The sequence below is a fragment of the Rattus norvegicus genome, chromosome 9, assembly GCF_036323735.1.
Source record: "Rattus norvegicus strain BN/NHsdMcwi chromosome 9, GRCr8, whole genome shotgun sequence".
Lineage (NCBI taxonomy): Eukaryota > Metazoa > Chordata > Mammalia > Rodentia > Muridae > Rattus > Rattus norvegicus.
The window spans coordinates 96272964-96295613 of record NC_086027.1 but is presented as its reverse complement, the minus strand read 5'-3'; the positions used below and the strand labels follow the sequence as shown (position 1 = coordinate 96295613).

At 51.4% G+C, this 22650-nt stretch overlaps 1 protein-coding gene across 2 annotated transcripts in view; it reads right to left on the bottom strand.

Moving 5' to 3' along the window:
• Mroh2a (maestro heat-like repeat family member 2A) overlaps nucleotides 1-22650 on the bottom strand; it is a 46730-nt gene that overhangs the window by 13423 nt on the left and 10657 nt on the right. For both annotated transcript variants that reach the window (XR_005489298.2, XM_056984630.2), the window contains exons 13-37: nucleotides 22296-22415; nucleotides 21898-22008; nucleotides 20765-20912; nucleotides 19652-19692; nucleotides 18996-19137; nucleotides 18685-18737; nucleotides 18146-18253; nucleotides 17243-17362; nucleotides 16982-17104; nucleotides 15463-15615; nucleotides 14425-14547; nucleotides 13388-13467; nucleotides 12121-12229; nucleotides 11492-11587; nucleotides 10670-10774; nucleotides 9532-9655; nucleotides 8991-9109; nucleotides 7295-7447; nucleotides 6360-6514; nucleotides 3577-3736; nucleotides 3299-3492; nucleotides 2917-3054; nucleotides 2414-2528; nucleotides 359-508; nucleotides 75-257 (exon numbers count right to left, since the gene is read on the bottom strand). Coding sequence is in view for 1 of the 2 variants with exons in the window: in XM_056984630.2 (XP_056840610.1) it covers nucleotides 75-257; nucleotides 359-508; nucleotides 2414-2528; nucleotides 2917-3054; nucleotides 3299-3492; nucleotides 3577-3736; nucleotides 6360-6514; nucleotides 7295-7447; nucleotides 8991-9109; nucleotides 9532-9655; nucleotides 10670-10774; nucleotides 11492-11587; nucleotides 12121-12229; nucleotides 13388-13467; nucleotides 14425-14547; nucleotides 15463-15615; nucleotides 16982-17104; nucleotides 17243-17362; nucleotides 18146-18253; nucleotides 18685-18737; nucleotides 18996-19137; nucleotides 19652-19692; nucleotides 20765-20912; nucleotides 21898-22008; nucleotides 22296-22415 (3123 nt within the window). In the remaining variant the exon portion in view is untranslated. The remainder of the gene's footprint in view (nucleotides 1-74; nucleotides 258-358; nucleotides 509-2413; nucleotides 2529-2916; nucleotides 3055-3298; nucleotides 3493-3576; nucleotides 3737-6359; nucleotides 6515-7294; nucleotides 7448-8990; nucleotides 9110-9531; nucleotides 9656-10669; nucleotides 10775-11491; nucleotides 11588-12120; nucleotides 12230-13387; nucleotides 13468-14424; nucleotides 14548-15462; nucleotides 15616-16981; nucleotides 17105-17242; nucleotides 17363-18145; nucleotides 18254-18684; nucleotides 18738-18995; nucleotides 19138-19651; nucleotides 19693-20764; nucleotides 20913-21897; nucleotides 22009-22295; nucleotides 22416-22650) is intronic.

Genomic DNA, 22650 nt, shown 5'->3' with positions numbered 1-22650 from the left:
GAGCACACAGATATTGCGTGGGGTGGGGGGCTCACAGATATTGCGTGGGGTGGGGGACTCTTATCTGGACTCACATTGTCGAAGAAAGCCCTGCACTGCTTAGAGATGGCTTCAAACGAAGATCCTATATCCCCCTCTCGGAGCTCGGCCAGGACCTTGGTCAGGGCCTCCATGCCTTCAGCGGTGGCACTGCTGCTCACCTGTCCCTGCAGGGAGCCCAGGCACTTCTCCAGCAGGAGTTTTCGGTACTGCTTCACCTAGAGGAATTCAGGTCACTCAGTTGCGCCCCAAGCTTCTCGGAGGAGCGTGCCCACATAGCCCTCAGTCCAGAGACCTTACACCAAGGCCAGTGTGGTACCTTCCGGGGAGCACCGAGAGCCATGTTGCCCAAGGCGCGCAGAGAGAGCACCTGCAGGGTCTCATCTTTGTCCTGCCCCGCGCCCTTCTCCAGCATCAGCACCACCGGCCTCAGCAGCTTCTCCTGGTGCAAAACTGGGTCGCTCATGAACTGGAAAAGGGAGAGCTGCAGTTACCCAAGGTGGAGGACCATAACTGGGCACTGAGGCAGAGAAGTCATTACAAAGAGGGATGCACAGAGAGGCCACTCTATGAGGAGGTGGGGGTGGGGGGGGATGACCATGAGCTTCTATCTTCTCATCCAGAAAAGGTACAGCTGTCTTGGGCTTGCCGTAGGATTCAATACAGAAATGTGCAGGGAATGCAAGTGCTGCCTGCTGTGGAGACACGTGTGTGTTATAATTCATTTCCTCTGTTAAGATGACAGGGCAGCTGCCATGCATAAGAGTCTCACCTTCCAGTGTCTGCACACAAGTGTGCAGGAAGCATAATTCGGGTCAGTCGACAGAATCCCTGCTGGGCTCGTACTCAAGAGTGTTAAGACTTCAGGCCGGAGGGAAACCCGCAGATGCACGTGTGTGTGTGCATGCTCAAGAACTCCTGAGTGCTTTTAAATTGTGAGTGTGTGCGCTCACACACTAGGATGCAGAGGACAGAGGCCTTACTTTTTTTTTTTTTTTTTTTTTTTTTTTTTTTTGAGACAGGGTTTCATTATGCAGACCAGGTTAGCCTCAAACACACAGAGATCCTCCTGCCTCTGACTTCTGAATGCTGGGATTAAAGGCATGTCCCACAACTCATGGCTCTCGGGGCCGCTCCCTGAGCTGGATCTCTGGCCCAGATCTTCACCCTTTCCCCTACCAGCTCTGGGTTACAGACAGAGCTGCACACTCGGCTTTTCGGAGGGTGCCGGGGATCTGAACTCAGGTCCTCATGCTTGTCTAATAAATACTTTATGTGCCTTTATGTGCTAAGACACATCCCCTAGCCTCATGAGCGTATTTTAAAGATACCTAGAGGGAATTAAACATCACATTGGTGGCTTCTGGGGCTGAGCCTGGTAATCATTGTCACGCCTGGTGCCTTGAGACCACTCAACCTGCCATTTTTATGCCTATTGCACCCAACCTGCCATAGATCTTTTGATTCTCTAAACCTTCTGAGGAGCTCCCGGGAAGGGCCAAACAGAGTGGCGAGTGGCGACCACACCCTCACTTTACAAACCCCACAGGACAAAGTCCTGTGGCTCAGCCACTGTGTCTGGTCCCTGCATCTGACCCTTAGCTTGGCTTGCAAGCCACTTGAAGCTGTAAATCTCTCCCCATCAATGATTTTTTAATGGTTTGCAGAGGCACAGACATGGGAGGACTCTATGAGCCCGAGAAAGCTTGATGACTGGGGTGTAGTCCAATACCAGGGGTCATTGTCACGTGTCTAAGTGATGGGAAATATCTTGAGGGATCATGACACACAGAAAGTGTTTTAGCTTAAGTGCCGGTGTCCATAGGGAAGGTTTTACTGGAACCCAGCCATACATGGTTTTGTGGCTCTCTCCCCACCCACATAGCCTGGCTCCCCATCACCCCCAAGTCAGGAATACTTCTTAACTATGAGGCTCCTCGGTGAAAGGTTGATGGCAACTGCTCAGGGACACTTGTTGGTCCTTATAGCTACTAGACAACATGCAATAAAATTTCTCCCAAAGGTCTCCTGGCCAGCTCCTCCAAGACTCCACAAATGGTCTAGCCACACAACTGAGAGATGAGTCCCTGCTAGCCAATGATGATCCCTGTTTCCAATGAGGCAAGGTGAGCACTTCCTAGCTCAGGCCTAGAAGCTCCTTTTGATTGGTTCAAAAGCTGTGTCTCAGCCTCTGCTTGCCCAGGACGTCCAAGTGTAGCAAAGGAGGGGATATCTACAGAAAGCAAGGTCTGTCCCCTAAACTCAGGTCCTCAAAGGACAGATGCCTGCCATGAAGATGTGGCACCCTAGAAAGCCCATAGACAATTACCCACCGCCCACCCGCACCCCTCCCTCCCAGGGCTGGGTGTCTCACTTCTACACAGATGGCCGTGCTGCTGATGCAGCAGCTCAGGACCTCAGAGCCCATGCCCGTGAGCACCAGCTCTGCCAGCCTCTGCATGTAGTTCTCCATGTTCTGCATGCACAACCTGAGGGGAAAGAAGGGTAGCACAGGGAGGGCTATCTCGGCTCTGCTCTTGTCCTCTACTCTAGAGCCCAAGCTTAAGGGGGAACTGAGTCAGACTTCCTAGTGTGTCTGCACCTTTCTCTGTTCCCCGGGTAGTTGATGGTAGGGGTGGGGGTGCCAGTTAAATGCTCAGGGCTGTGATGATGAGACCAGAATGCCCAGGGACCTACTGTGGCCTTGGAGGCCTCTCCTCTCTCTCTCTGTCCTCTCATTCTCTGGCCTCACTGCCACTCCAGAGTCCAGGACATCCATCGCTGTAGAAGTGACCCCAGAAACGTGACATCTAGCTATGCCATGCCCAGGGATAATCCTCTGCAGGACCCTTGAAGTCCCGGGAGCCCTGGCCCCACCTGGCCATCTGGCTCACTCCCTCTAGGAAGGTGCCTCCGTTCTCTAGCAGAGACCACACAGACTGCTCCTCCAGGGCCTGCTCCAGGGGCTCTCTGTTGATCCTCTTGACCAAAAGCTGCATGGATTTGATGGTGATCCTGGAGAGGGGCGAGCAAGGAAGACTGGAGGGGAAGGGCCACAGGAGACGGAGGTCTCCGATCTCTGGAACCTACACCACGCTGGACGCACATGGGGAAAGGGTGTGAGTAAAATCACTTCCACCCACTCCCGGGAGGACCAGTGGAACCCAGTGGCTTCTAAGGAAAAGCTAGCAGTCAACTTTAGCCCGAGTTGGCTACCTTGCACCGTGTACCTCCCTCCTGCCCACTTGCCCTTGAGCACCTCTGCAGGGTCATCTCCTGGGGCAGCGGCCCTGTGTGGACCAGCCTCCAGGTTTTCAGGACAGGGGAGGCAGCTTCTGGCCCGTGGCTGCTACCAAGTTGCAGCAGGAAGGTATACAGCAGGTCAGGAAACAGGTCTGGGAACTTATCATCCTGGTCCATCTTTTCCATGAGGAGTTGGATGGTACAGAGAGTCTGCAGGGAGAAGGGCTGGTGGGTCCTGCCCTGAGTCCCTGGCGGGGGAGTGAGGAGGTCCAATCACCTGCCTCCACCGCTCACCATCAGAGGGTCCACGGCTGCCAGGCGCCAGATGTCAGCCTTGGAGGTGGCATTTATCTTGGCAGTGAACCTTGACTGCAGCCGGCCCAGCAAGCCATGCAGCATGGTCCGTGCGAAGGGCACGTTCTCAGCCACAGCCAGCCACACCTCGGTCAGGTGGCTAGGCAAAGAAAGACAAGGAGGGCGGGCTTTCTGGCAGCCTGCTCTGGCAGGACAGCACCCCTCATGACACCCCTGTGTGACCCCTAAGCAAAGAGTTGAATTCTAGGAGGTCGCCAGAGTCGCTTTTGGTTATACAATCAGGGCTGGTCCCTCAGTTTCTCTAGGGTTCCAGTAAGAAAGCCACAGCCTCCTGACCTCACCAGGCCTCCCATTTGATGACCTCCTAGGGACAGCCAACGAAGCCTCCTAGAGCCTAAAGAAGCATTGAGCATCTTGCAGTGTTTTTTTTTTTGTTTTGTTTTGTTTTGTTTTTTTGCTGTTGGTTGTTTTTGTTTTTGTTTTTGGTCAGCCATTCCTCCCAAAATGTCTTCCAGGAATTTGGGGAGAATAATCACAGGAGACAGAGGTATAATGTTTGGAGGAATAAATACACACATGGGGGTACCAGTTAAATGCTCAGAGCTGATATTCCAGGAAGGTTTCTCTCTCTCTCTCTCTCTCTCTCTCTCTCTCTCTCTCTCTCTCTCTCTCTCCCCACATATATATATATATAATACATATATATGTGTGTGTATATATATATATACATATATATACATATATATATGTGTATATATATATATATACATATATATACATATATATATGTGTGTATATATATATATATATATATATATATATATATATATATACACACACACATATCTCACAGAAAAAGGTGACTAAGGTCCCAAAGGACAAGGGGCCTGACAAGCTAACTTTGAAAATGGACTTCTTGAGATAGGCATCATGGTACAAGTCTGAAATCCCTCATTTGAGAGGTCGAGGCAGGTGGGGAATCAGGAGTCCAAGGCCAGCTTCAGCTACACGAGGAGTTTGAGGCTAGCCTGGGCTACATGTCCAAATCAAAACCAACAATAACAACAACAACAACAACAAAATCCAACAAAAATAGCATGAAATTAGAAAGAAAATGGCCTCCTTGGCTAGAAAGTGAAACTCATGGCACTGCTGGGAAGGAAAATGCCAGTGGACTGAGACTTATTGTGCCGGGTACAAATAGTACAGAGAAAAAGTCTAAAATCTGGAAAAGTCTAAGGAGCTAAAGCAAGCAATTCTATAAATGAACAAGGAAACAATTCAAGTGTGTATTCGAACCCACAGAGCCAGTGCAGGAGCCCAGGCCAGTGTGGGGAGAGACACAGCTAGATGCTATGGATGGGAAGCCGATGGGGAGGTAGGTGCACACTGCTCCTTAACGCCCTGTGGATGTGTCTGAAACAAAGGTTTATAGCTCCAGCCTGAATTCTACCAATGCTATGTGCCCCTGGCAAGACTTTGGGATCTGAAACCCAGCTGGGTGTCACCTCAGTGGCAGTCTGGTATGACCCTGAAGGAAGGGAAGCTTCCAGGCTTCTGCTCCATGGGGGCTGTGCTAAGTGCTGCATTCTTCAAAGGTCTCTGCATCACTGTGTTTCGACAGAAAGCCAAGACTGGGAGGAAGCAACAGCTAGATTGTGGCATTGCTACCTTGAAAGCCATCGAGCCCCGCATATCTGCTGATATCACTATGCATTGTATGTGACCCTGCTCACCCAGCTCTCCAACCATCACCTTCAGGAGGTCACCAAATATGCACACAGCAGACCTCGCTTAGGAAACGCCACACCTTAGTGGTACCACACCTGGGCTTCACACGTCAGCCCCTTTTGCTGTGAATCTGAGACCTCTTAGGAAATGTTCCTTTCTCTACTCAAGTCGGCCTCACCTCACTGATCCACACAGGCTCAGCTCCTCTGGGGAACCACTCTGGCCTCTTGCTGGGCCTTGCCCAAGTGAATTCTGGCATCTTCCAAACTTACTGTTTTTACCATGGCCCTGTCTATGCCCTGGTAAGAAGGGAGTTGGCACTGGAGAGGGTGGGGGAGAGGGAGAGGGTGGGGGAGAGGGAGAGGGAGAGGGGGAGGGAGAGGGAGAGGGAGAGGGAGAGGGAGAGGGAGAGGGAGAGGGAGAGGGAGGGAGAGCTCAGCGCTCGTGAGTGTGTGCTGCTCTTGCAGAGGGCCTGAGTTCAGTTGGCAGTGCCAACATCAGGAAGCTCACAGTCACCTGGAACCCCGCCCCCCCCCAGCCCGCTCCAGAGAGTCTGACACTCTCTTTGGGCCTCTGCTAGTACAGGCATACACATGGCGTATGTACCCATATACATGGAAATAAGCAATAGAAATTAAGCGAGAGAGAGGGGACTGCTGTCCTTCGGAAACATCGCTTGCACAGGGACAGGCTGATGTATCTCAGAGGCTCAGGGGTACAGGCCTGAGGAGCCATGATTTATTTTTGTCTGTGCCTCTGTTCCTCCCAGGGAAGGGCCACCATGAAAGAATGCCCCGAGCCTTTTGGATGTTGTCCTAGAAGGGACAACTAGGGTATGGATGAAGTTATGAGATACAGACTCAAGCTCAACCCAATGAAGTGGTAAGCCTGGGATGTGGGTCAGTGGCTTGGCAAAGGGCATGGGTGTCCTACATGAGATACAGGCACAGGGCCTTGCCTGACCTCGGGTGCAAGGCACTGCCCCAAGGCTTAGGCTCTTCCCAGCCTTGTCCACCTCCCATGGCACTCACCTTTCCATGGGCAGCGGCTGCCTCAAGAGTGACGTGAGGACAGTTTCCTGGTGGTAGTGTGCCAGCAGGAGGATGCCTTCGATGAGATGCCTCCTCACCTCTTGGTGGTCTACCACTGGCAGGTGGACCAAGATGGCACCCAGTATCTCAGCCACCTGAGGAGGGGGTGGGCATCTTCTTGGGTGGGTGGGCATTTGGGACTGGTGTTGATTATTTTAAATTGTCAACGCAACTTAGAATCAACTGGAAAGAGAATCTTAATAAGGAACTGTCTAGGTCAGGTTGGCATGTGGACAGGCCTGTGAGGGGCCGTTTTCATTGTTGATTGAGGCAGAGAAGACCCATTCCACCACGGGCAGCAGCATTTCCTAGGCTCTGTGCCCTGAACTATGGAAGAGTGAAGGAAGCAGAAAGCAAGCAGGATGCCTGTGCTGCTTTCTGCTCTTAACTGTGGCTATAATGTCACTGGCTGCTTGACTGTCCCTCAGTGACGAGATGTAACCTGGAACTGTACACCAGTTTGATCATTGTCCTTGCTAAATTGTGTTTGGTCAGTGTGCTTTACGACAGTAATTGAAATGAAGGTAGTTCAGGGCCCCTGTAGGACACCTCTCATTTGAGGAGCATGGTAGGTGGGTTAATCCCCTAAAGCCTTCTCAAGATGCCCTATGGGTCTCTTCCTCCTACATGTTCAGTGTGTCTTCACAGGGCAGGTAAGTGCCCCACTGAAAAGAGCCTGGTACCCATGGCCCCTCATCTACTCACTGGCCAGTTACATCTCAGCAGTTTTCTCATTCTAGAGCTCTGTTTTATCCTCTTTAGCACCCCTGGTTTGGGTGAAAGCAATCAGTCTCAATGTGTGCCACACAGCCTATACTTGTGTACACCGGTCAGTTCTAGCACCAATCCAAAGCATCCCCTGCCAGCTTGGCTACCTTGTCCTCCAGCTCCTTGACCCGCATCTGGAGGAAGATGCCTATCCAGGTGACAGCAGCCCTGTCGTGCTGCAGGTCCATGGCCCCAATGTTCTCACAGAGCTTCTGGATGAGAGAGACAACCTCATCGCAGTTAAACTCTGGGCAGACCACCTAGGACCAGAGCAAGACAGAATTCCAGGCTCCCTCCACTCCCCTGATCCATATGGCACACAAGGCCTATGTACCCACATACACAGAAATAAGCAACAGAAATTAAGCGAGAGAGGGGACTGCTGTCCTTCGGGAATGTAGATATTAGATAAGTTACTTGCCCCTTTGGGATATATTCTAAAGGGCACAGAGACAGGCTGATTGTATCTCAGAGGCTCAGGAGTACAGGCCTGAGGAGCCATGCCTTTTTATTTTGTCTGTGCCTCTGTTCCTCCCAGGGAAGGGCTGCCATGAGAGAATGCCCTGGGCTTTTTGGATGTTGTCCTAGAAGGGACAACTAGGGTATAACATAGAGACTCAAGCTCAACCTGATGAAGTGGTAAGCCTGGGATGTGGTCAGTGGCTCCGCAAGGGGCAGGGGTGTCCTACATGAGATACAGGCACAGGGCCTTGCCTGGGAAGAGAATCTTCACTTGATCTTAGCCAAAAGGCCGAGAAGCGATAGGAAGAGAATCTTAACAAGGAATTATCTAGGTCAGGTTGGCCTGTGGGCAGGTCTGCAGGGGATTGTTTTAATTGTTAATCGAGGAAGGGAAGACTCAGCCCACCAAGGGCGGCAGCATTCCCTAGGCTGTGCCCTGAAGAATGGAAGAATATCCCAGTTTCCCAAGGCTTTCAGAGTGTGCCAAACCTTCCCCACTCCTTATCACTGCCTCTTACTCTGTATCTCATACAGGACATTCCCTTCTTCACAGCACTGTCTCGCAGACACTCTCTGACCTCAACCTGCAGCTAAACAAACTCCCATGGGCACCAGGAAGACAACCTCTGCCCCCCTAGGCAGAAATGACTTTAAGTTCCATTTCTTTGAAGGTCAAGGCCCATGTCATGGTTCTGGGTACTCGTATTCATCAGTATGCCACTAGCAGCTCAGGAACTAGTGCCAGTGTAGTAGTTTGAATAAGAATGGCCTCTATAGGCTCCTATATTCCAATTCTTAGTCACCAGGGAGTAGAACTCTTTAATAGGATTAGTCGGTTTAGGAGGTGTGGCCTTGGTGGAGGAAGTGTGTCATTGGGGGTAGACTTTAAAGTTTCGAAAACCCAAGCCAGGTCCAGTCTCTCTCTCTGGCCAAGCATCAGGGATTTAGCTCGAAGCTACTTCTCTAGCACCACACCTGTCTGCTGCCACGCTCCCTGCCACGAGGACAATGGACTAAGCCTCTAAAACTGTAAGCAAGCTCCCAACTAAATGTTTTCCTTTGTAAGAGTTGTCTTAGTCATGGTCTCTTCACAGCAATAGAGCAGCAGCTAAGACAGCCAGGGTGCAGGGTCTGATTGGCCCTTTCCCACAGCCCTCTCCACACTCACTAGGGTCTTAGAGGAGTCAGCCAGGGAATGTCAGGCATCTATTCTTTATGTCCCGGCCACTACAAGCCGTTTCACTACAGATGCATCTACTGAGAAATGATAGCCTGGGTGACAAGATTGGCTATACAGACAGCATAGGAGACGGAGGCACCCCCAGCACGGCCCAGTGTCACCTTGGCGATTCTGGAGGAAGCACTGGAAATCTTGTCCATGTCTGTGTCCTGGAGGTCCTCCTTACATTTCTGTAGTTCCTGCTCCTTGGAAGCTCCCCATAAAGAGCACGTCTGGCTAACTGTTTGGAGTATAATCAGATACGAGCAGCAGGAGAGAGTGAGCAGCCTGGGCTGCCCTCCGGTATATGCATGCCCCTTCCCTTTTAGCCTCCACTCACTGAGCCTTCAACACGACTAGCTTTGCACACACCACTTCCGCATATGGCTTACGTATCTACTGCCCTGTCCCTCCAGCTCGGTTCTATCTAGTTCTGTTGCTCCCTTGTTATCTGCAAGCTGGATAAGTCCAACGTTGGGCCTTCAATGGGTCAACCCCATCCCATAAGCCCCCTTTCCTGGAAGCTTCTGTGACCCTCTTGGGGAGGGCTCTCCCCTCTGTTATAAGTTATGCACACTCTTGCCTGCCTGCACATGGGGCCTGCACTGATACCTTAGCCAGCCCTCACTCCAACACGTCCCTCATGTCCTGTCTCCTCCCTACCATGAAGATCTAGCAGGCTGGCCAGGACATTAATCGAGGTCAAGCGGGTTCTTCTGTGGACGTCACAGGTGCACGGAGCGATGAGTCCAACCAGTATTCCAAACTGCCCCAGCTTCAGGGGGATCTGAGAGACAAGAGACATCAGGGCTCAGATCTCCGCACTCAGAAGCACAGCCAGCTGTGCACAGCCCAGGGACAGCATGCAGGGCGACTACAGTGTGCAAGGCCTGGCCACTCTGTGCCGTCCATTCATGCTCACATCTCCTCAGCTGCAGAGCTGGGTTCTTACAGGTCAGTTAACCAATATCAGAGAGCTCAGAATTCATCCCCAGTAAGCTCTGTTCTGCGCTACTCTGGACTTCCAGACATTTGCCGTATTCCTGCATCTGGACTCCAGGTTCTAACATGAAACTACTCTGCTGGTGAGTCTCCTGGCCAGGTGCTTCAGCAGTCCCTCAGGACTGTCTGTACAGTTGAGGTTAGTGCCCCCTCTTCTTTCAGAGAATGCTATCAGACATGAATAGTAGACTCTAGGTGACACATTGTGTGCACCACTGACCCTGAATGTCCTTTAGGCTCTTTCATTATGCCTTGCCTTCCTCCTCACCTCCATTAAAGTGTTTCTGTGGCTTACCATACACCACCCCAAGACCTGAGGCCACCCCTACCCTCTAGCCCTGGCGAACTACTATCCTGTCCTCAGCCATTTCTAAGAGTAAGACAGCCAGAGCACAGAGCCAACACTGGTGGAAGAGAGACCTCATGCTATGGGTGCTGATTGATCAATTAAATGCCACTTTGTTTTCAACTTCCCAGCCCTGGTGGATATTTGTTAAGCTTGCTTTGTGACTGTAGTGACTTATTTCAGTGTTCTTCGTAAATGGTATCTTTCCTGTGTGGTAGTCTGCATTGGATGACTACTGCATGAGCCTCAGGCACCATGCAGCCTGGATCCATGCCACGCTGGGATCCCATCCTCTGCTCCCTCACCCACCCCAAAGCCCAGGTTTGCCTCTCCCCAAGGGACTTCTGGGGCAGAGCTTGATCTGAAAGGTGCTCCTTCCTCTGATGAAGGCATCATTTTTCTATGGATGCCTCATAGAGTGACAGGCCATGGGATGGGGGTACCCGGACTCACACAGACACCAATGCTTTGAACGTAGATCTGCATGAGATGGAGATGGAGGGCCATGGCTTTCTCCCGTTCCCATTCTTTCTCGGACAGGATCCACTTCTCCAGGAGCTGGGTGTGGAGCCCAGGACACAAAAGCAGGGTTAGCGTCCTGGGGACAGCCAGCTCCACCCCGGCCAGATTTCACCTCGTGGTACCTCCCACTCAGAATTTGACCCTCAATACTCCTGGTGTGGCTCTAAACACCTTCTTCCCTAACCCTGCCATGAAGGGAGTTGAGGCTGGGGTCGCTGGGAGGTCTGCTGTATCCTCACAAGAACAGTACTTGAAAGTTGTGCTTGTAGCCCAAACCTCAGCTCAGGTGTTGCTGACAATGCAAAGGTACTTTTAGTGCAATGAACAGTGTTGTTGTGGCTTATGTATGAATGCGCGCACACACACACACACACACACACACACACACACACACACACACACAACTATATGTTAAAGCAGTGCCACCCTGTGGTACTGCTGAGAGGTGATAGAATCTTTAGGCAGTGAGCTCAGTGAAGGGAAATGAAGTCAACTGTGAGAAGCCCTTGCAGGGGATACTGGGATCCCCTCCACCCTTTCTGTCACTCCCATGAGGTAAACAGTCTTCTTCTACCTTCCCTTTCTCTCATGACGTCTTGTCTTACCACAAGCCCAAAGCAATGAAACAAGATAGCCATAGACTAACGTCTCTGAAGGCACAAACCACAGTAAGCCATCCCTCACAGGGTAGCTCTCAGGTCACTCTCCAGGAAGGCCACCTTTGGCTCTGGGCTTCTCTGGCAGGTAACTCACATGCACAGTGTCCTGCAGCCCCTTGGGGTCCAGCTGTCTCTGCAGGAGGCCCTCCATCAGCTGCTTTAGGGAACTCATGGCATTTGCATACAGGATCTGAGAGGAGAGAGAGAGAGAGAGAGAGAGAGAGAGAGAGAGAGAGAGAGAGAGAGAGCGCATTGTATAGTTCTATGGCCAGGAAAGGCACACAGTATTCTGCAGGTGTCTCTGTGCCTGGATCAGGAGATGAGAGGCACCAAAGTGGGCTATGGAAATGCTTTGTTGTTCACAGAAGGAAGGCAAAATGGAATCTTCTACACATGCTCTTAGCCGTCAGACCCAGGGACCTTTGAAATCATTTGCTGAAGATTCTGGGGCCTCTATCAGACTGGGTACCTGACCACTTACAGGATGCGTCTTCACGCACACACACCCAACTGACCACTGGGCTCGTTGTAAATGAGAAATAAACTTGAATCTAGTGAAATCTCTGAGGTTCTGGGTTTGCCTGTTACAGCGGCTAGCATTAGCTCGTGTTTACTAATAGAGCTGCTCCAAATTGTTACATTGGAGGTGGTTTGGCAAAGTGGAGCCTGCCTATGCCAGGGTCTGACCCAGAGAACAAGGAGGCTTCCCCGGGGGAATCCTACCTTAACGGACTCATTGTCTTCCCCTGGGGGCTGGAGAGAGATGACAGTGTGTATGCTGATATCCATCAACTCTGTGCTTTCCTCTGGAGAGTAGAAAGGCTTCAGCATGCTGAGGAAACACGTTAGCAGCAGGAGTGGTCACTAGGAGCTAAGCTCATCCTGCGCACTGCCTGCTCTGGACAAGGGAGGCATTTACAGAATGAGGGAAGGGCACAGCACCATGGCTGCGGTCTCGGGCATGCATTGCTGACTAGGAACCTTGTTCCACTGGACCACTAGCCTTCAATACTATGTTTGTGATGGAAGCAGGATTTGAGGGTACAAGAGTCAGCCTTTCACTTCCAGTTGCCTACTCTGAGCCAACCATTATTTGCTAGGTCAGGCCTGGAGGAACAGCCCTGGCTGCTGCTGCTGCTGCTGCTGCTACTGCTGCTGGTGGTGGTGGTGGTGGTGGTGGTGGTACTGATGCAAAGCATCTGGACATCTTTTTAAGGACTCCCACCCCCAGGGACCATGCCCGGGCTCTAGGGATTCTTTTACAATACTCTGGGGCAAGGTCAGTTCTATTAACAGCTCCCTGAGGGGATCTATTGTGCCCCAGAGCTGAGCAAGGCATCCTGCCTTAAGAAGTCCTGCCTGCCTGTTTGCCTCTCTCTGTTCACTCTGTGGGGCCTGAACTCTCAAAGAAATCTAGTCATTCTGCGTCAGGTCAAAAGTCAAATGTCAGCCTACACTAACTAGCTTTTGAACAGCCCCTAGAGGCTGAATTACCTTTTCATGACAGACTTTTTATTTTTTATTTTTATATTTATTCATTTATTCATTCATTCATTCATTCATTTATTGGCATTAGAGAGGGTGGTCAGTCACCTACAAGCACATTCTTCTGTCACCTCTTACCCATAATCCTCTCTATGCATTTGTCTTTTCTTCAAGCCTTGCCTGGCATATAACAATCTGTGCTTCCCTAGTGGGAGTGGCATGTATTCAAAAAATCTGCCCCCAGCAGCTCGGCTAAGCCCACATACTTGCCAGTCACCTCCTTGTGCCAGGAGAGGCAACCAACTTGGAAAACTTTACAGAGGAGTCTGGAGAGGGACAGGCCCTACCTACCATTGCCTCGGGGAGTTGTTGCCCCACATCACTGCCACTGAGGTGGAATGATGAGGTCTGAAGGAGTTCTGAGGGGAGCCCTGAGAGATGGTCACAGACTTTGTCCCACCATCTGGAGGCTGTAGGAGCTCTGGCAGACCCCGCCCCAGCTCACCTCAGTTGCGAGAGAGCATCCATTGCCATCGACCTCACGGGAGAAACCAAGTGGTCAGGTGTTTCTGCTTTGATGATCGCCTGTCCCAGCACAAGAAGGGTTGTGAACTGTTGTCCGCCCGGAAGTGGGGTAAGGCAGGGAGGGGGTAGTCACACGATCTGGTGCCAGGGTGAGGGGGGCCTGGGCCTTTGTACGGAGTCTGGGGCTCACATGCCCGCATTCTTTAAGGCTCATTTGAGAGCAGAGCAAGGAGAAGGAAGAAAATGCACAATGGGCCTAGGCTTCTTTCCCAGGGCCTCCAGTGACTCGATGTGTGTCCTTGGCTGCACAATGCATGTTCCCAAGCCCAAGTTTCTCTGTCCTATACAAGGCTTGATGCTTAGCTAACAGCTTGTGCCAGGCTCTTGTACAGTGAGTGAGTGACTGGGAAAGGAGCCAATAAGCATTCATTTTCCTGCCCCTCCTACATCTCACTTCCCCCAGGGACTGCTTCTGCTGCAGTACAGGTGGTCTTCCAGGACCCCATCCTTTGTCAGTCATGACAGAGTGGCAACACTTGAGGGACAAGGGTTGACTGAAGCACAGGTTCCTTCAGTCTGCAGACAGCTGACTTTTTCTAAACCTCACTGAAGTACTGAACAAATGGCTCTCTAGCCCTGCCTCTAAACGACCTCTGTCTGCTAAGTCTCTTCCTGTGGGAAAGCCCTGGAGCTATGTCTCTCTTCAGCTCACCCCCACCCATCACCAGTGAGCCTCTGTCTGTTGGTCCCTGAGCCAGCCTCTTCTGGGCACCATTGGGCACAAGTCAAACGAGGTCCTGCCCTAGTTTTCATGCTCTTTGGGGACATGAAACCCTCCGTGATACACCAAAGCTGTCCTTGGAACCTATCGTTCAGCAGATCAAATCAAGAGTGGGGCAGAAGGTTTTGCAGCCCCCATAGATAGCTCACAGTTGTCTATAAGGAACTTCAGCCAGGGCACAGTTAGAGAGCTAGACCCCCTGGCCAACCAGGACTGGGCAGCCCTGTCCCACTCACAACTATGAGGCCAGTAAGAGCAGACTTGTGGGCAAACTGGAAGTCCTCTGGGTCTTGGATGCTTTTGATGGCATTGGTGACCTGCACAACACTCTTCATGAAGGCCATTTTGAGGCTGATGTCCTATGCCCGGAGGAAGAATGTGATGGAGAACCTGTTTGCAAAGGATTCACGAGAGCCCCGAGCCATGCCCCTCACCCCTGAATCCTTCCCTGTCACTGAAGAAGGCTCCACCTCAGAGGTGCTCCGAGTGACAGCCCTCACCTGTCTGTTCTTCAACCACAGAAAACTGTGGTATTGAAAATGGCCACAGTGGTCATTTTTATGCTCTGTGCATTTTTTTTCATGATTCACATGCATGTGTATGTGCGTGTATCTGTGCGTGTGTCTGTGCATGTGTCTGTGCGTGTGTCTGTGCATGTGGAAGGCAGTCACTGTATTCGTTGACACAGGGTCTCTGCTTAGTCCTGGAGATTACAATTCGGTCAGACTGGATGGATCCTCCTGTCCTCATGATAGGATGACCCACCTCCTCAACACTAAGATTACAGATGTTTGCTGCCATTGTTAGCTTTAACATACATGGGGGGCTGGGGATTTGAACTTAGGTACTCACGCTTGTGTTTAGCAAGCACTTTCAGTGACAGAGTCATCTCCCCGCCTCCCACTGCATGTATTTTATGCCACAAGTTTAAAAAATGAATTCTTCCACTTTCATCTACCTTGACATTCCAAGAAAGTATCCCACACCTCTGTGTCTTTTTGAAGACCACCCACTCTTCTCCTTCATGAGAGTGAGTAGGCCGGAGGGGAGGGTGAGAGAGTGGGCAGAACTGGGGCGCACTTTGTAGTTCTGGGGATTCATGGTCACCTGCAGCACTCGGGGGGGGGGTGCTCTCTCCACCCAAGCATGACCCCAAAGCTCAGGTGTGAGCATGGATTCCCAGGAGATGACGGGGCAGGACCCCAGCTGTCTCCTGAGTGTAGCAGTGTAGCGTCCCATGCACAACACAGGCTGACTCCCGGTATGCGGGCTACCTGGCAGCTGCTCGAGTAATGGTGGATGATCTTAGCGGTGATGGGGCTGTCCACATGGGTGAGGAGCATTTGGGGGTGGCAGTAAGAGGACACACAGCTGTACATCACCATCAGGGCGCTCTTCACGGTCTCTCGCCTCCAGGGGTGGTCCTTCTGCGGGATAAAAAAAAAATGCTTGTTGCACAAGTGTGAGAATGGGGAGGGGGTTAGATGCTCAGTGTGACAGCCCAATTGTATTCTAGCCTCAGAAGGCAGGGGTCGGGGGAGTTTGGGGCGACACGGACAGAGGATTCCCCAGGCAGCAAACTGGCCAGATCAGCAAATGCTGAGTCTGACTGAGAGAGCCTGTCTCAGTGAATGAGTAGAAGGGTGAATGAGGATGGTTCCTGACACGGAACCAAGGTCTCCACATGTGTGCACATACCTGCATACATCACCCACACACATGCCCACACACGTGCAAGCATGCATATATACATACCCTTATATATACACATATATGAAAAATGGAGGAAAATTAAAAAGGGGGGAGCAGGGAGTGTTCACCGGGAGGGAGCAGGAGCTGGGCTGGCTGTGGGCAGGACAGTCTCTGATGGAAGGAGCTGTCAAGTCAGTCAGGGGTTCAGTGGACTGTTCTTTGGGTGCTAAAGCACCCGTTCATTTCCTCGAGCACTTATACATTTGCAGTTTTATCAGGTGTCAATTACACACCAGATACTGGGCAGGAGAACATGAACCAGACAAAGGATCTACCCACCCTGGGAAGCTTGAGTCCAGTGATACATGCAGAGGAAGCTCATGCAGACATCCCTAAACAGAGACTAGCTCCACAGGACATACTTAGGCAGCTGAGCAGGTACACGTCACCTTGGGGGGCTGGCTGAGAGTAGTTTATTAAAATCACCATGGTGTCAATGATGAGTTCATTAGATTCTTGTGGTAAGTGCGCCTCCTGATGTTTGTAATGTGTAAGTGCGCCTCGCGATGTTCATAATCTGTAAATGCGCCTCCCGATGTTCATAATCTGTAAGTGCGCCTCCTGATGTTCATAATGTGTAAGTGCGCCTCCCGGTGTTCGTAATGTGTAAGTGCGCCTCCCGATGTTCGTAACGTGTAAGTGTGCCTCCCGAAATGCTCATAATGTGTAACTGCGCCTCCTGATGTTCATAATGTGTAAGTCCGCCTCCTGATGTTCATAAAGAAGGGCAGACAGGGAGTGGGCAATTTAACTCCCTAGCTGGCAGCTGTTGGACACGACCTTGTTTCTCTGGCAGCCTTGAGCAAGCAGATTGCCAGTCAGGCAATAGGCTGGGCCTCACACCAGGACTGACCACTGTGGATGCTCTGCAGGCACCTTTGGGAAGCTGCTGGATCACCCTAGTTGTCTCAGCTCCCACAGTTGTGGCCCCAGACCCAAAGGACGCAAGCAGCTTAGTCCAGATGTTCCCAGCAGGATCTTTGTTTTCCTGGAGCACCACCTTTGAGGCCTGACACCAAGCCTAGCAGTGAGGAGCCTTACCCTCCAGGCACCAATCTGCCAGGACTGCTCCGACTCCTGGATCCTCTCCTCAAAGTCATGAAGCACATTCAGCACTGTCTTTACCTGGCCCCGGGCACACAGGCCAAAGCACAGGATGACGCCCTTTAGGGAATTCCAGCCAAGGAGAAAGCAGGGGATACAGAAAGATAAATAAGTACACACAGGCAAGAACATAAATAAACCCAAGTGCCCCCTAGATCACAGAAGATTGTAAATAAGATGGTTCAAGGGTACTCTCACCTCCCGGTCAAAGTCGTTGCTATAGTCCGTCTTGTACAGTAGCTCCAGCAATAGCACCTCCACCCTGTCGGCCTCCAGGCCCATGCCTAAGGTGAAACCCAGGGCCCTGTACAGAAAACCCTGGAGGGATGGGAGGGAGGGAGGACTTCAGGCATTTCCACTCGCATACCTCGGGGTGATGCTATTGGGGAACACTTGATACACAGTTCTGTCTTTTGTGTTTTTTTTTTTTACAGGCATTTATGTGCATTTTCTACATCCTGTAAAATAAATGTTGTTTGTTCTGTGACGTCAGACTGCATAAGGGCAAGCATATTATACATTTTAACAGTGAAGGTCAAATCCTTTCCTGTATAAGTTGCATCAGATATGTTCCTATCTACAAACCTGGGCGCATCAATTTTCCCAGGTACTTCCTGACATAGGATAACACTGGCAAGAGGTGAATATCCTTGTTTGGATGCGTAGTAAGATGGGATGGAGGTTTAGGGTTGTGGTGGAGGTGATGCGGAGTCTGGAGAGACACTGGCATCCTGTTCTATCCATGAACATGGGATGCTTTACAATTGCCGAGATCCTCTCTGATTTCTTTCAATTATTTTTTATAATTTTACAAAGAACAAGAAAAAATATTTTTACCAAAAACAAACAAAAAAAGAACATGTGACCATGGACCAGAATGTGGAATACAAACAAAAGACATTTTAAAGTGCCTGAAATCATTGGATTAGATTACTTCTGTCTTTCTAGAGCACTAAGTAGTCTTGGGGCTACCTAATCTGATGTAAATACGTATTGCCGGAAGCCCATCCCATCTCTGGAGGCCCCTCCCATCTCCGGAGGCCCCTCCCATCTCTGGTGGTCCCGCCCTGCCTGAACTACGAGGTCCCTGTGAGGACAAACCTTTTCCAAAGAGGGGCTGTCGAAGGTCTCAATCTGATTGTTCAGCTCTTTGCTGAGGCGCAGGCTCCAGCTGGTCCCACGGGTCTTCTTGAGGGAGTTTCTCAGAAACTGGGAAGTGGAAGACCGTGGTGGGCAGAGGCACACGAGCCTCACCTTGCTCTTAGCTGGGTTCAGGGAATACTATGTGACCCTGAATCCGGGCTTGTTCTTCTTGGGCTGCCTTCTCTAAATCTCCATTCAGTTGGTGGACGGCCAACCCAGCACTAACATTATGTGTGTCTGGAGCATGGCTGTGGCTTTAAGAGGCTGCTGGGAGGTCAGGGCTATCCTGGAAAAACAGGCTGTCTCTGCTGCTTTTGGCTCTCTCACTTCTCCCTTACTGATACGCACAGACATAGGCACCCTCCTTGTTAAGTCTGCTCTGACAGAGGGAAACATGTCCTTTACATGACGCTAATCTTGTCCACATGTCAGCCCTATCAAACGTCCTCCCTTCTTTTCTCCCTTAGTCTGGCCTCAGAGACAGTTCACTCCTTTACCTGAATCAGCATATCCTCCCAGGCCTTCTGGTTCCAGGTAAATTCAGTGTGCTCTGCAGGAGAATAGGCATGGTCTCATGGTCTGCCCTCTTCTTCTGCTCCCTCCCGAGTAAACCTCCTTGTCCCAGCATCAGAGTCCCGCCAAGAATAAGCTCATCGCACTCGGTGTTTCCCTTCCCACCTCCTCCACGATGCACATCAGTTCTTAAGACCAAAGGAGGTCTGTTCGGGTCCCCCAGACCCCAGGTCCCTGTGATCTGAGGCACGTGACTAGTGAGTCCCCCAGCTTGCACACAGAGCAGGCACCTCACCTTCCAGGTACTGGACCAGCATCGGGATCTCCTGCTCCCACATGTCAGCCATGGAGGGAGCAATGCTCTGGCTTAGGGTCCTCAGGAGGTTGAGCATGGCAATGCCACGACCTTCTCCTTTGTAGGGTGATGACATCAGCACCTGGAGGGCCCCAGAGAGTCACTGGAGCAGGGGCCAGGCATCTACCCCCTATCTTGGAATTCACTGTCTTCGTTATAAAGAGGACATTGAGTGGGATGTATGATTTTCAAGCAAAGTCCAAGGGTTTCCAGCATAGGAAGGCCCCTGTAGGGGACACTGCAGGCAGGAAGGGGATGAGAGGCCAGACCTGGGTTCCTTCCTGACCCTGAGTCTCAGCGGAACATTGACTAGTACCCACGGGACTGAGCCCTGCTCAGGGCCATGACTGGTGTCCTGGTGGTGTTTATGGCATAGGAATCTGGGAGCAGATCCTGGCCAGGTCCCCAGACATCTGAGCACACTGTCCCCGATGCATCTTCCCAAGAAGGACAACACAGATACTACTCTGCCGAATATCCAGCTTCCACCCTGCATCCCAGATCCCTCCTCCCACTGGAGCACGGAGAATGAGGAGTTTAGGGAAGAGGTGTCACTGTCAGTAGGTGTGCCAGGACACAGCATGCCAGCCACTCACCAGGAGACGGGCCAGCAGCTTCTGGGGTGCAGGCAGGTCCACTGAGGAAGGAAAAGGAGCCCCAGATAAGGAAGCCTATAACCCCCAAGAGAGACACTTTGAAGATCATTTTCCAGAATCGGCACTATTACCCTCACCCCTTAGGTAGAAGGGTAATACCTAAGGGAATCTACCTCTAGGGAGTTTGTTTCTCATGAAGAACATCATTGGCTTCTTCCAAAAAGAAAGGAGACTTTTCCTCATGGGCCAGGCGGATTGAGATGTGTTTTAGATTGTGGGTGTTTATTTTCGAATGGGCCTACCAGGGCAATATCTTGTCTCCTATTGTAAACCTTGGGCTCTCTTCAACTAGGAGTGATCTAATTCCCTACCCTGACTCCCTCCTGTCCAGTCCCTATATGCTTTGGGAACCGGTAAGCCCCACAAAGCAATGGCGCTCAGATGGATGGGCAAGGGAGGGGCCAGGGTTGCTGGGAATCTGCAGGTGTGGAGACCCAGGAGAGGATTCTGGGTTGGGAGGTCACAGAGTAGTGGAGTCACTTAAGCTTCTTAGCTTGAACTCAGATGGCAGGCCTTACCCTTTGTCATCCTTGGATAGGAACAGCCCTCTTGAACCACCCTACCCCGTCAATGCCTGGCCCTGGGAAACCCAGGGGCCATGAAAGCATCCCCTTGGGACCAGAGGTAGTAGGTGAAGAATGGTGACATGATGCAGATAGACATGGTCACTTGAGAGCCTGTGTTGACTGGGCCTGCCCTGAGTGGACCACAGTAGAGTCAGTTGACAGAAGAACTGACAGAAGAATGTAAAACTTCCTCTGGATGGCTCAGAGAAGCTGGGCAGGGCAAAGACTCAGAAAGGACACAGCTAGAGTGGGGCAAGGAGCCCCCTTCCTGCCCTGCCCAAGATGAGTGCTGGGGAGATGGGAACATGATGAATGGATTACCAGGAGGAAGTCTGTAGGCTTTTAACCCCTCTCTAGACATAGCAAGGAGGATTCTAGATGGATCCTGGAGAAGGGGAAACTTGGTTGATCAGGACTCTGTGACCAGGGTGACCGGGAGCCATTCCACCTGCCTGTTCCCACAGGTTGACCCAGGGATGCCACCCACCATGCTTGCTCTTTCCAGCTATCCCAGCCTCCGTGTCTTTGCCATGAATTTGGTTCTCGGCCAGGTTCGTGAGGCTGATGCAGATGGGGGTCAGTGCTTCAGTGTAGTCTGTCTCCATGATGTAGCACAGGAGCCTCACCCAGAACTCCTGGCACAGGAATGGAGAGAGGGCCCAGGACCAGTCAGAGGTGTCCTATGCTCCACCCCATCCAGTATTGGTTAGGCTCCGCCCACAGCGTGGACTCCACCTGGCATCCTGAAAGCTATCCCAGACACTCAACGGACTTTCCTGCCCACCCTGGATTTTTTTTCAGAGGCATCCAGATGGCATCCACACAGCCTGGCTGACCTCATATCTACTCTATGTGCAGTACATCCTCTGACCAGGGCCTTCCTCTGGGTCCCAGAGGCCTCCGAGTTACAAACCAGTCTGATAATCCATGCGTGCCCGACAGTCGCAATGCTTGGGTGCATTTGTCAACTTGGCCGAGCAAGTGTGCCCTCTTATTAACCCAATTGCTAGTCCAGAGTTACTGTGCACACGTCACACAGAGGTGATGAGAAGTTCACCATCCGTAAAGGAGATTGCCTTGAGTGCAGGGAGCCGAGAGGTACAAGGAATACAATTTGCCACAAAATGACATATATCACTGCAGCCCTACAACTCAGGCTTGTTCTCCAGCCTCCAGTCTCCAGCCTACACCCTCCAGCCTGAAGCTCCTAACCCTTATTATCTCCAGTTCCCACTAGATAGGAGGTCTCCAGCCTGTGGCTTCATGGACAACCAATCATTCCTCACTTGATGATGTCATGATGTTTGGTTTTTTTTTCCCTGCCTCGTTCCTGTGTCTCATCTATTCCAATTAAAGTCAGGCACGCTGATTTCTTCTATAACCTGGGGTGCCTGGTGTCACACAGAACCCACCTAGCTCAACTTACTGAAATGTAGAATCCCCTCCCCAAGGGGAATTTTAAAATAATGCACATGCTTCAGGCATTAAGGTGACTGCCACATATTGAGACCTACTGGGGGTTCAGAGGTGGAGAATATCCCTAGGTTCCTCTGCCAGCCTTTGGAATGCAGCCAGGAGCCATCATCCTGGCAATGGCTGGCTGGGTGGGGAGTGACTCACATTGGTCATGCCACTGATAGAAGAAGTTATGATCTTCACTGTATCCATTGTTACTTTGTGGACCATCTTCTCTTCCAAATCCCTCTGATAGAAGCATTCCCGGCGATTTGTCTAGAAGACAGAACCAGGGCAATCTGGCAGGCAGGGGCTTGTCAAGGTCTCAAGAGTGGTCTCTCTCCTTCCCAGGGGGCTCCCTGCCCAGACACTGGGTCCTAGGATGCTAAGGGCTGGGGCTAGGCCTCATGCCTCCAAGACTGCACAAATCCAGTCCACACCTGCAGGCAACCATGAGCTATACAGGTCCAAACAGGTTCTCAGCGAGTTGTTCTTTGCTCAACCCTTAGTAATCTATTTCTAAAGAGGAGCTGTACTGTAGGATTAGTGCTGGGGCTACTCACCAGCTTATAGGTAGACAAGGTGAGCTGGACAGACACGTACTTCAGACCCCAGCCTTTGATCTTTTCTTGGAAGCCTGACAGAACCAGCTGACCAATGATTCGTAGGATTGCCATCCGTACCTGTGGGGACAGGGTAGGGACAGCTGGGGGAGGGCCAGGCTTCAGCATGGATGTTTGCATCTAACAATCGTGTGACTTGAGACTGCTGGGGACTAACTGTAGGAGCTCTTGGGTTTCAGGGGGTTTCGGGGGATACCTGGCTACTCCCCACTCTGCCCATCACTGCTTTCCTCACAGTGGAATGTCATTCTGCAGTGTCTTCACATGAGTGCCTCAGTTGGGCTCTTCATAGACG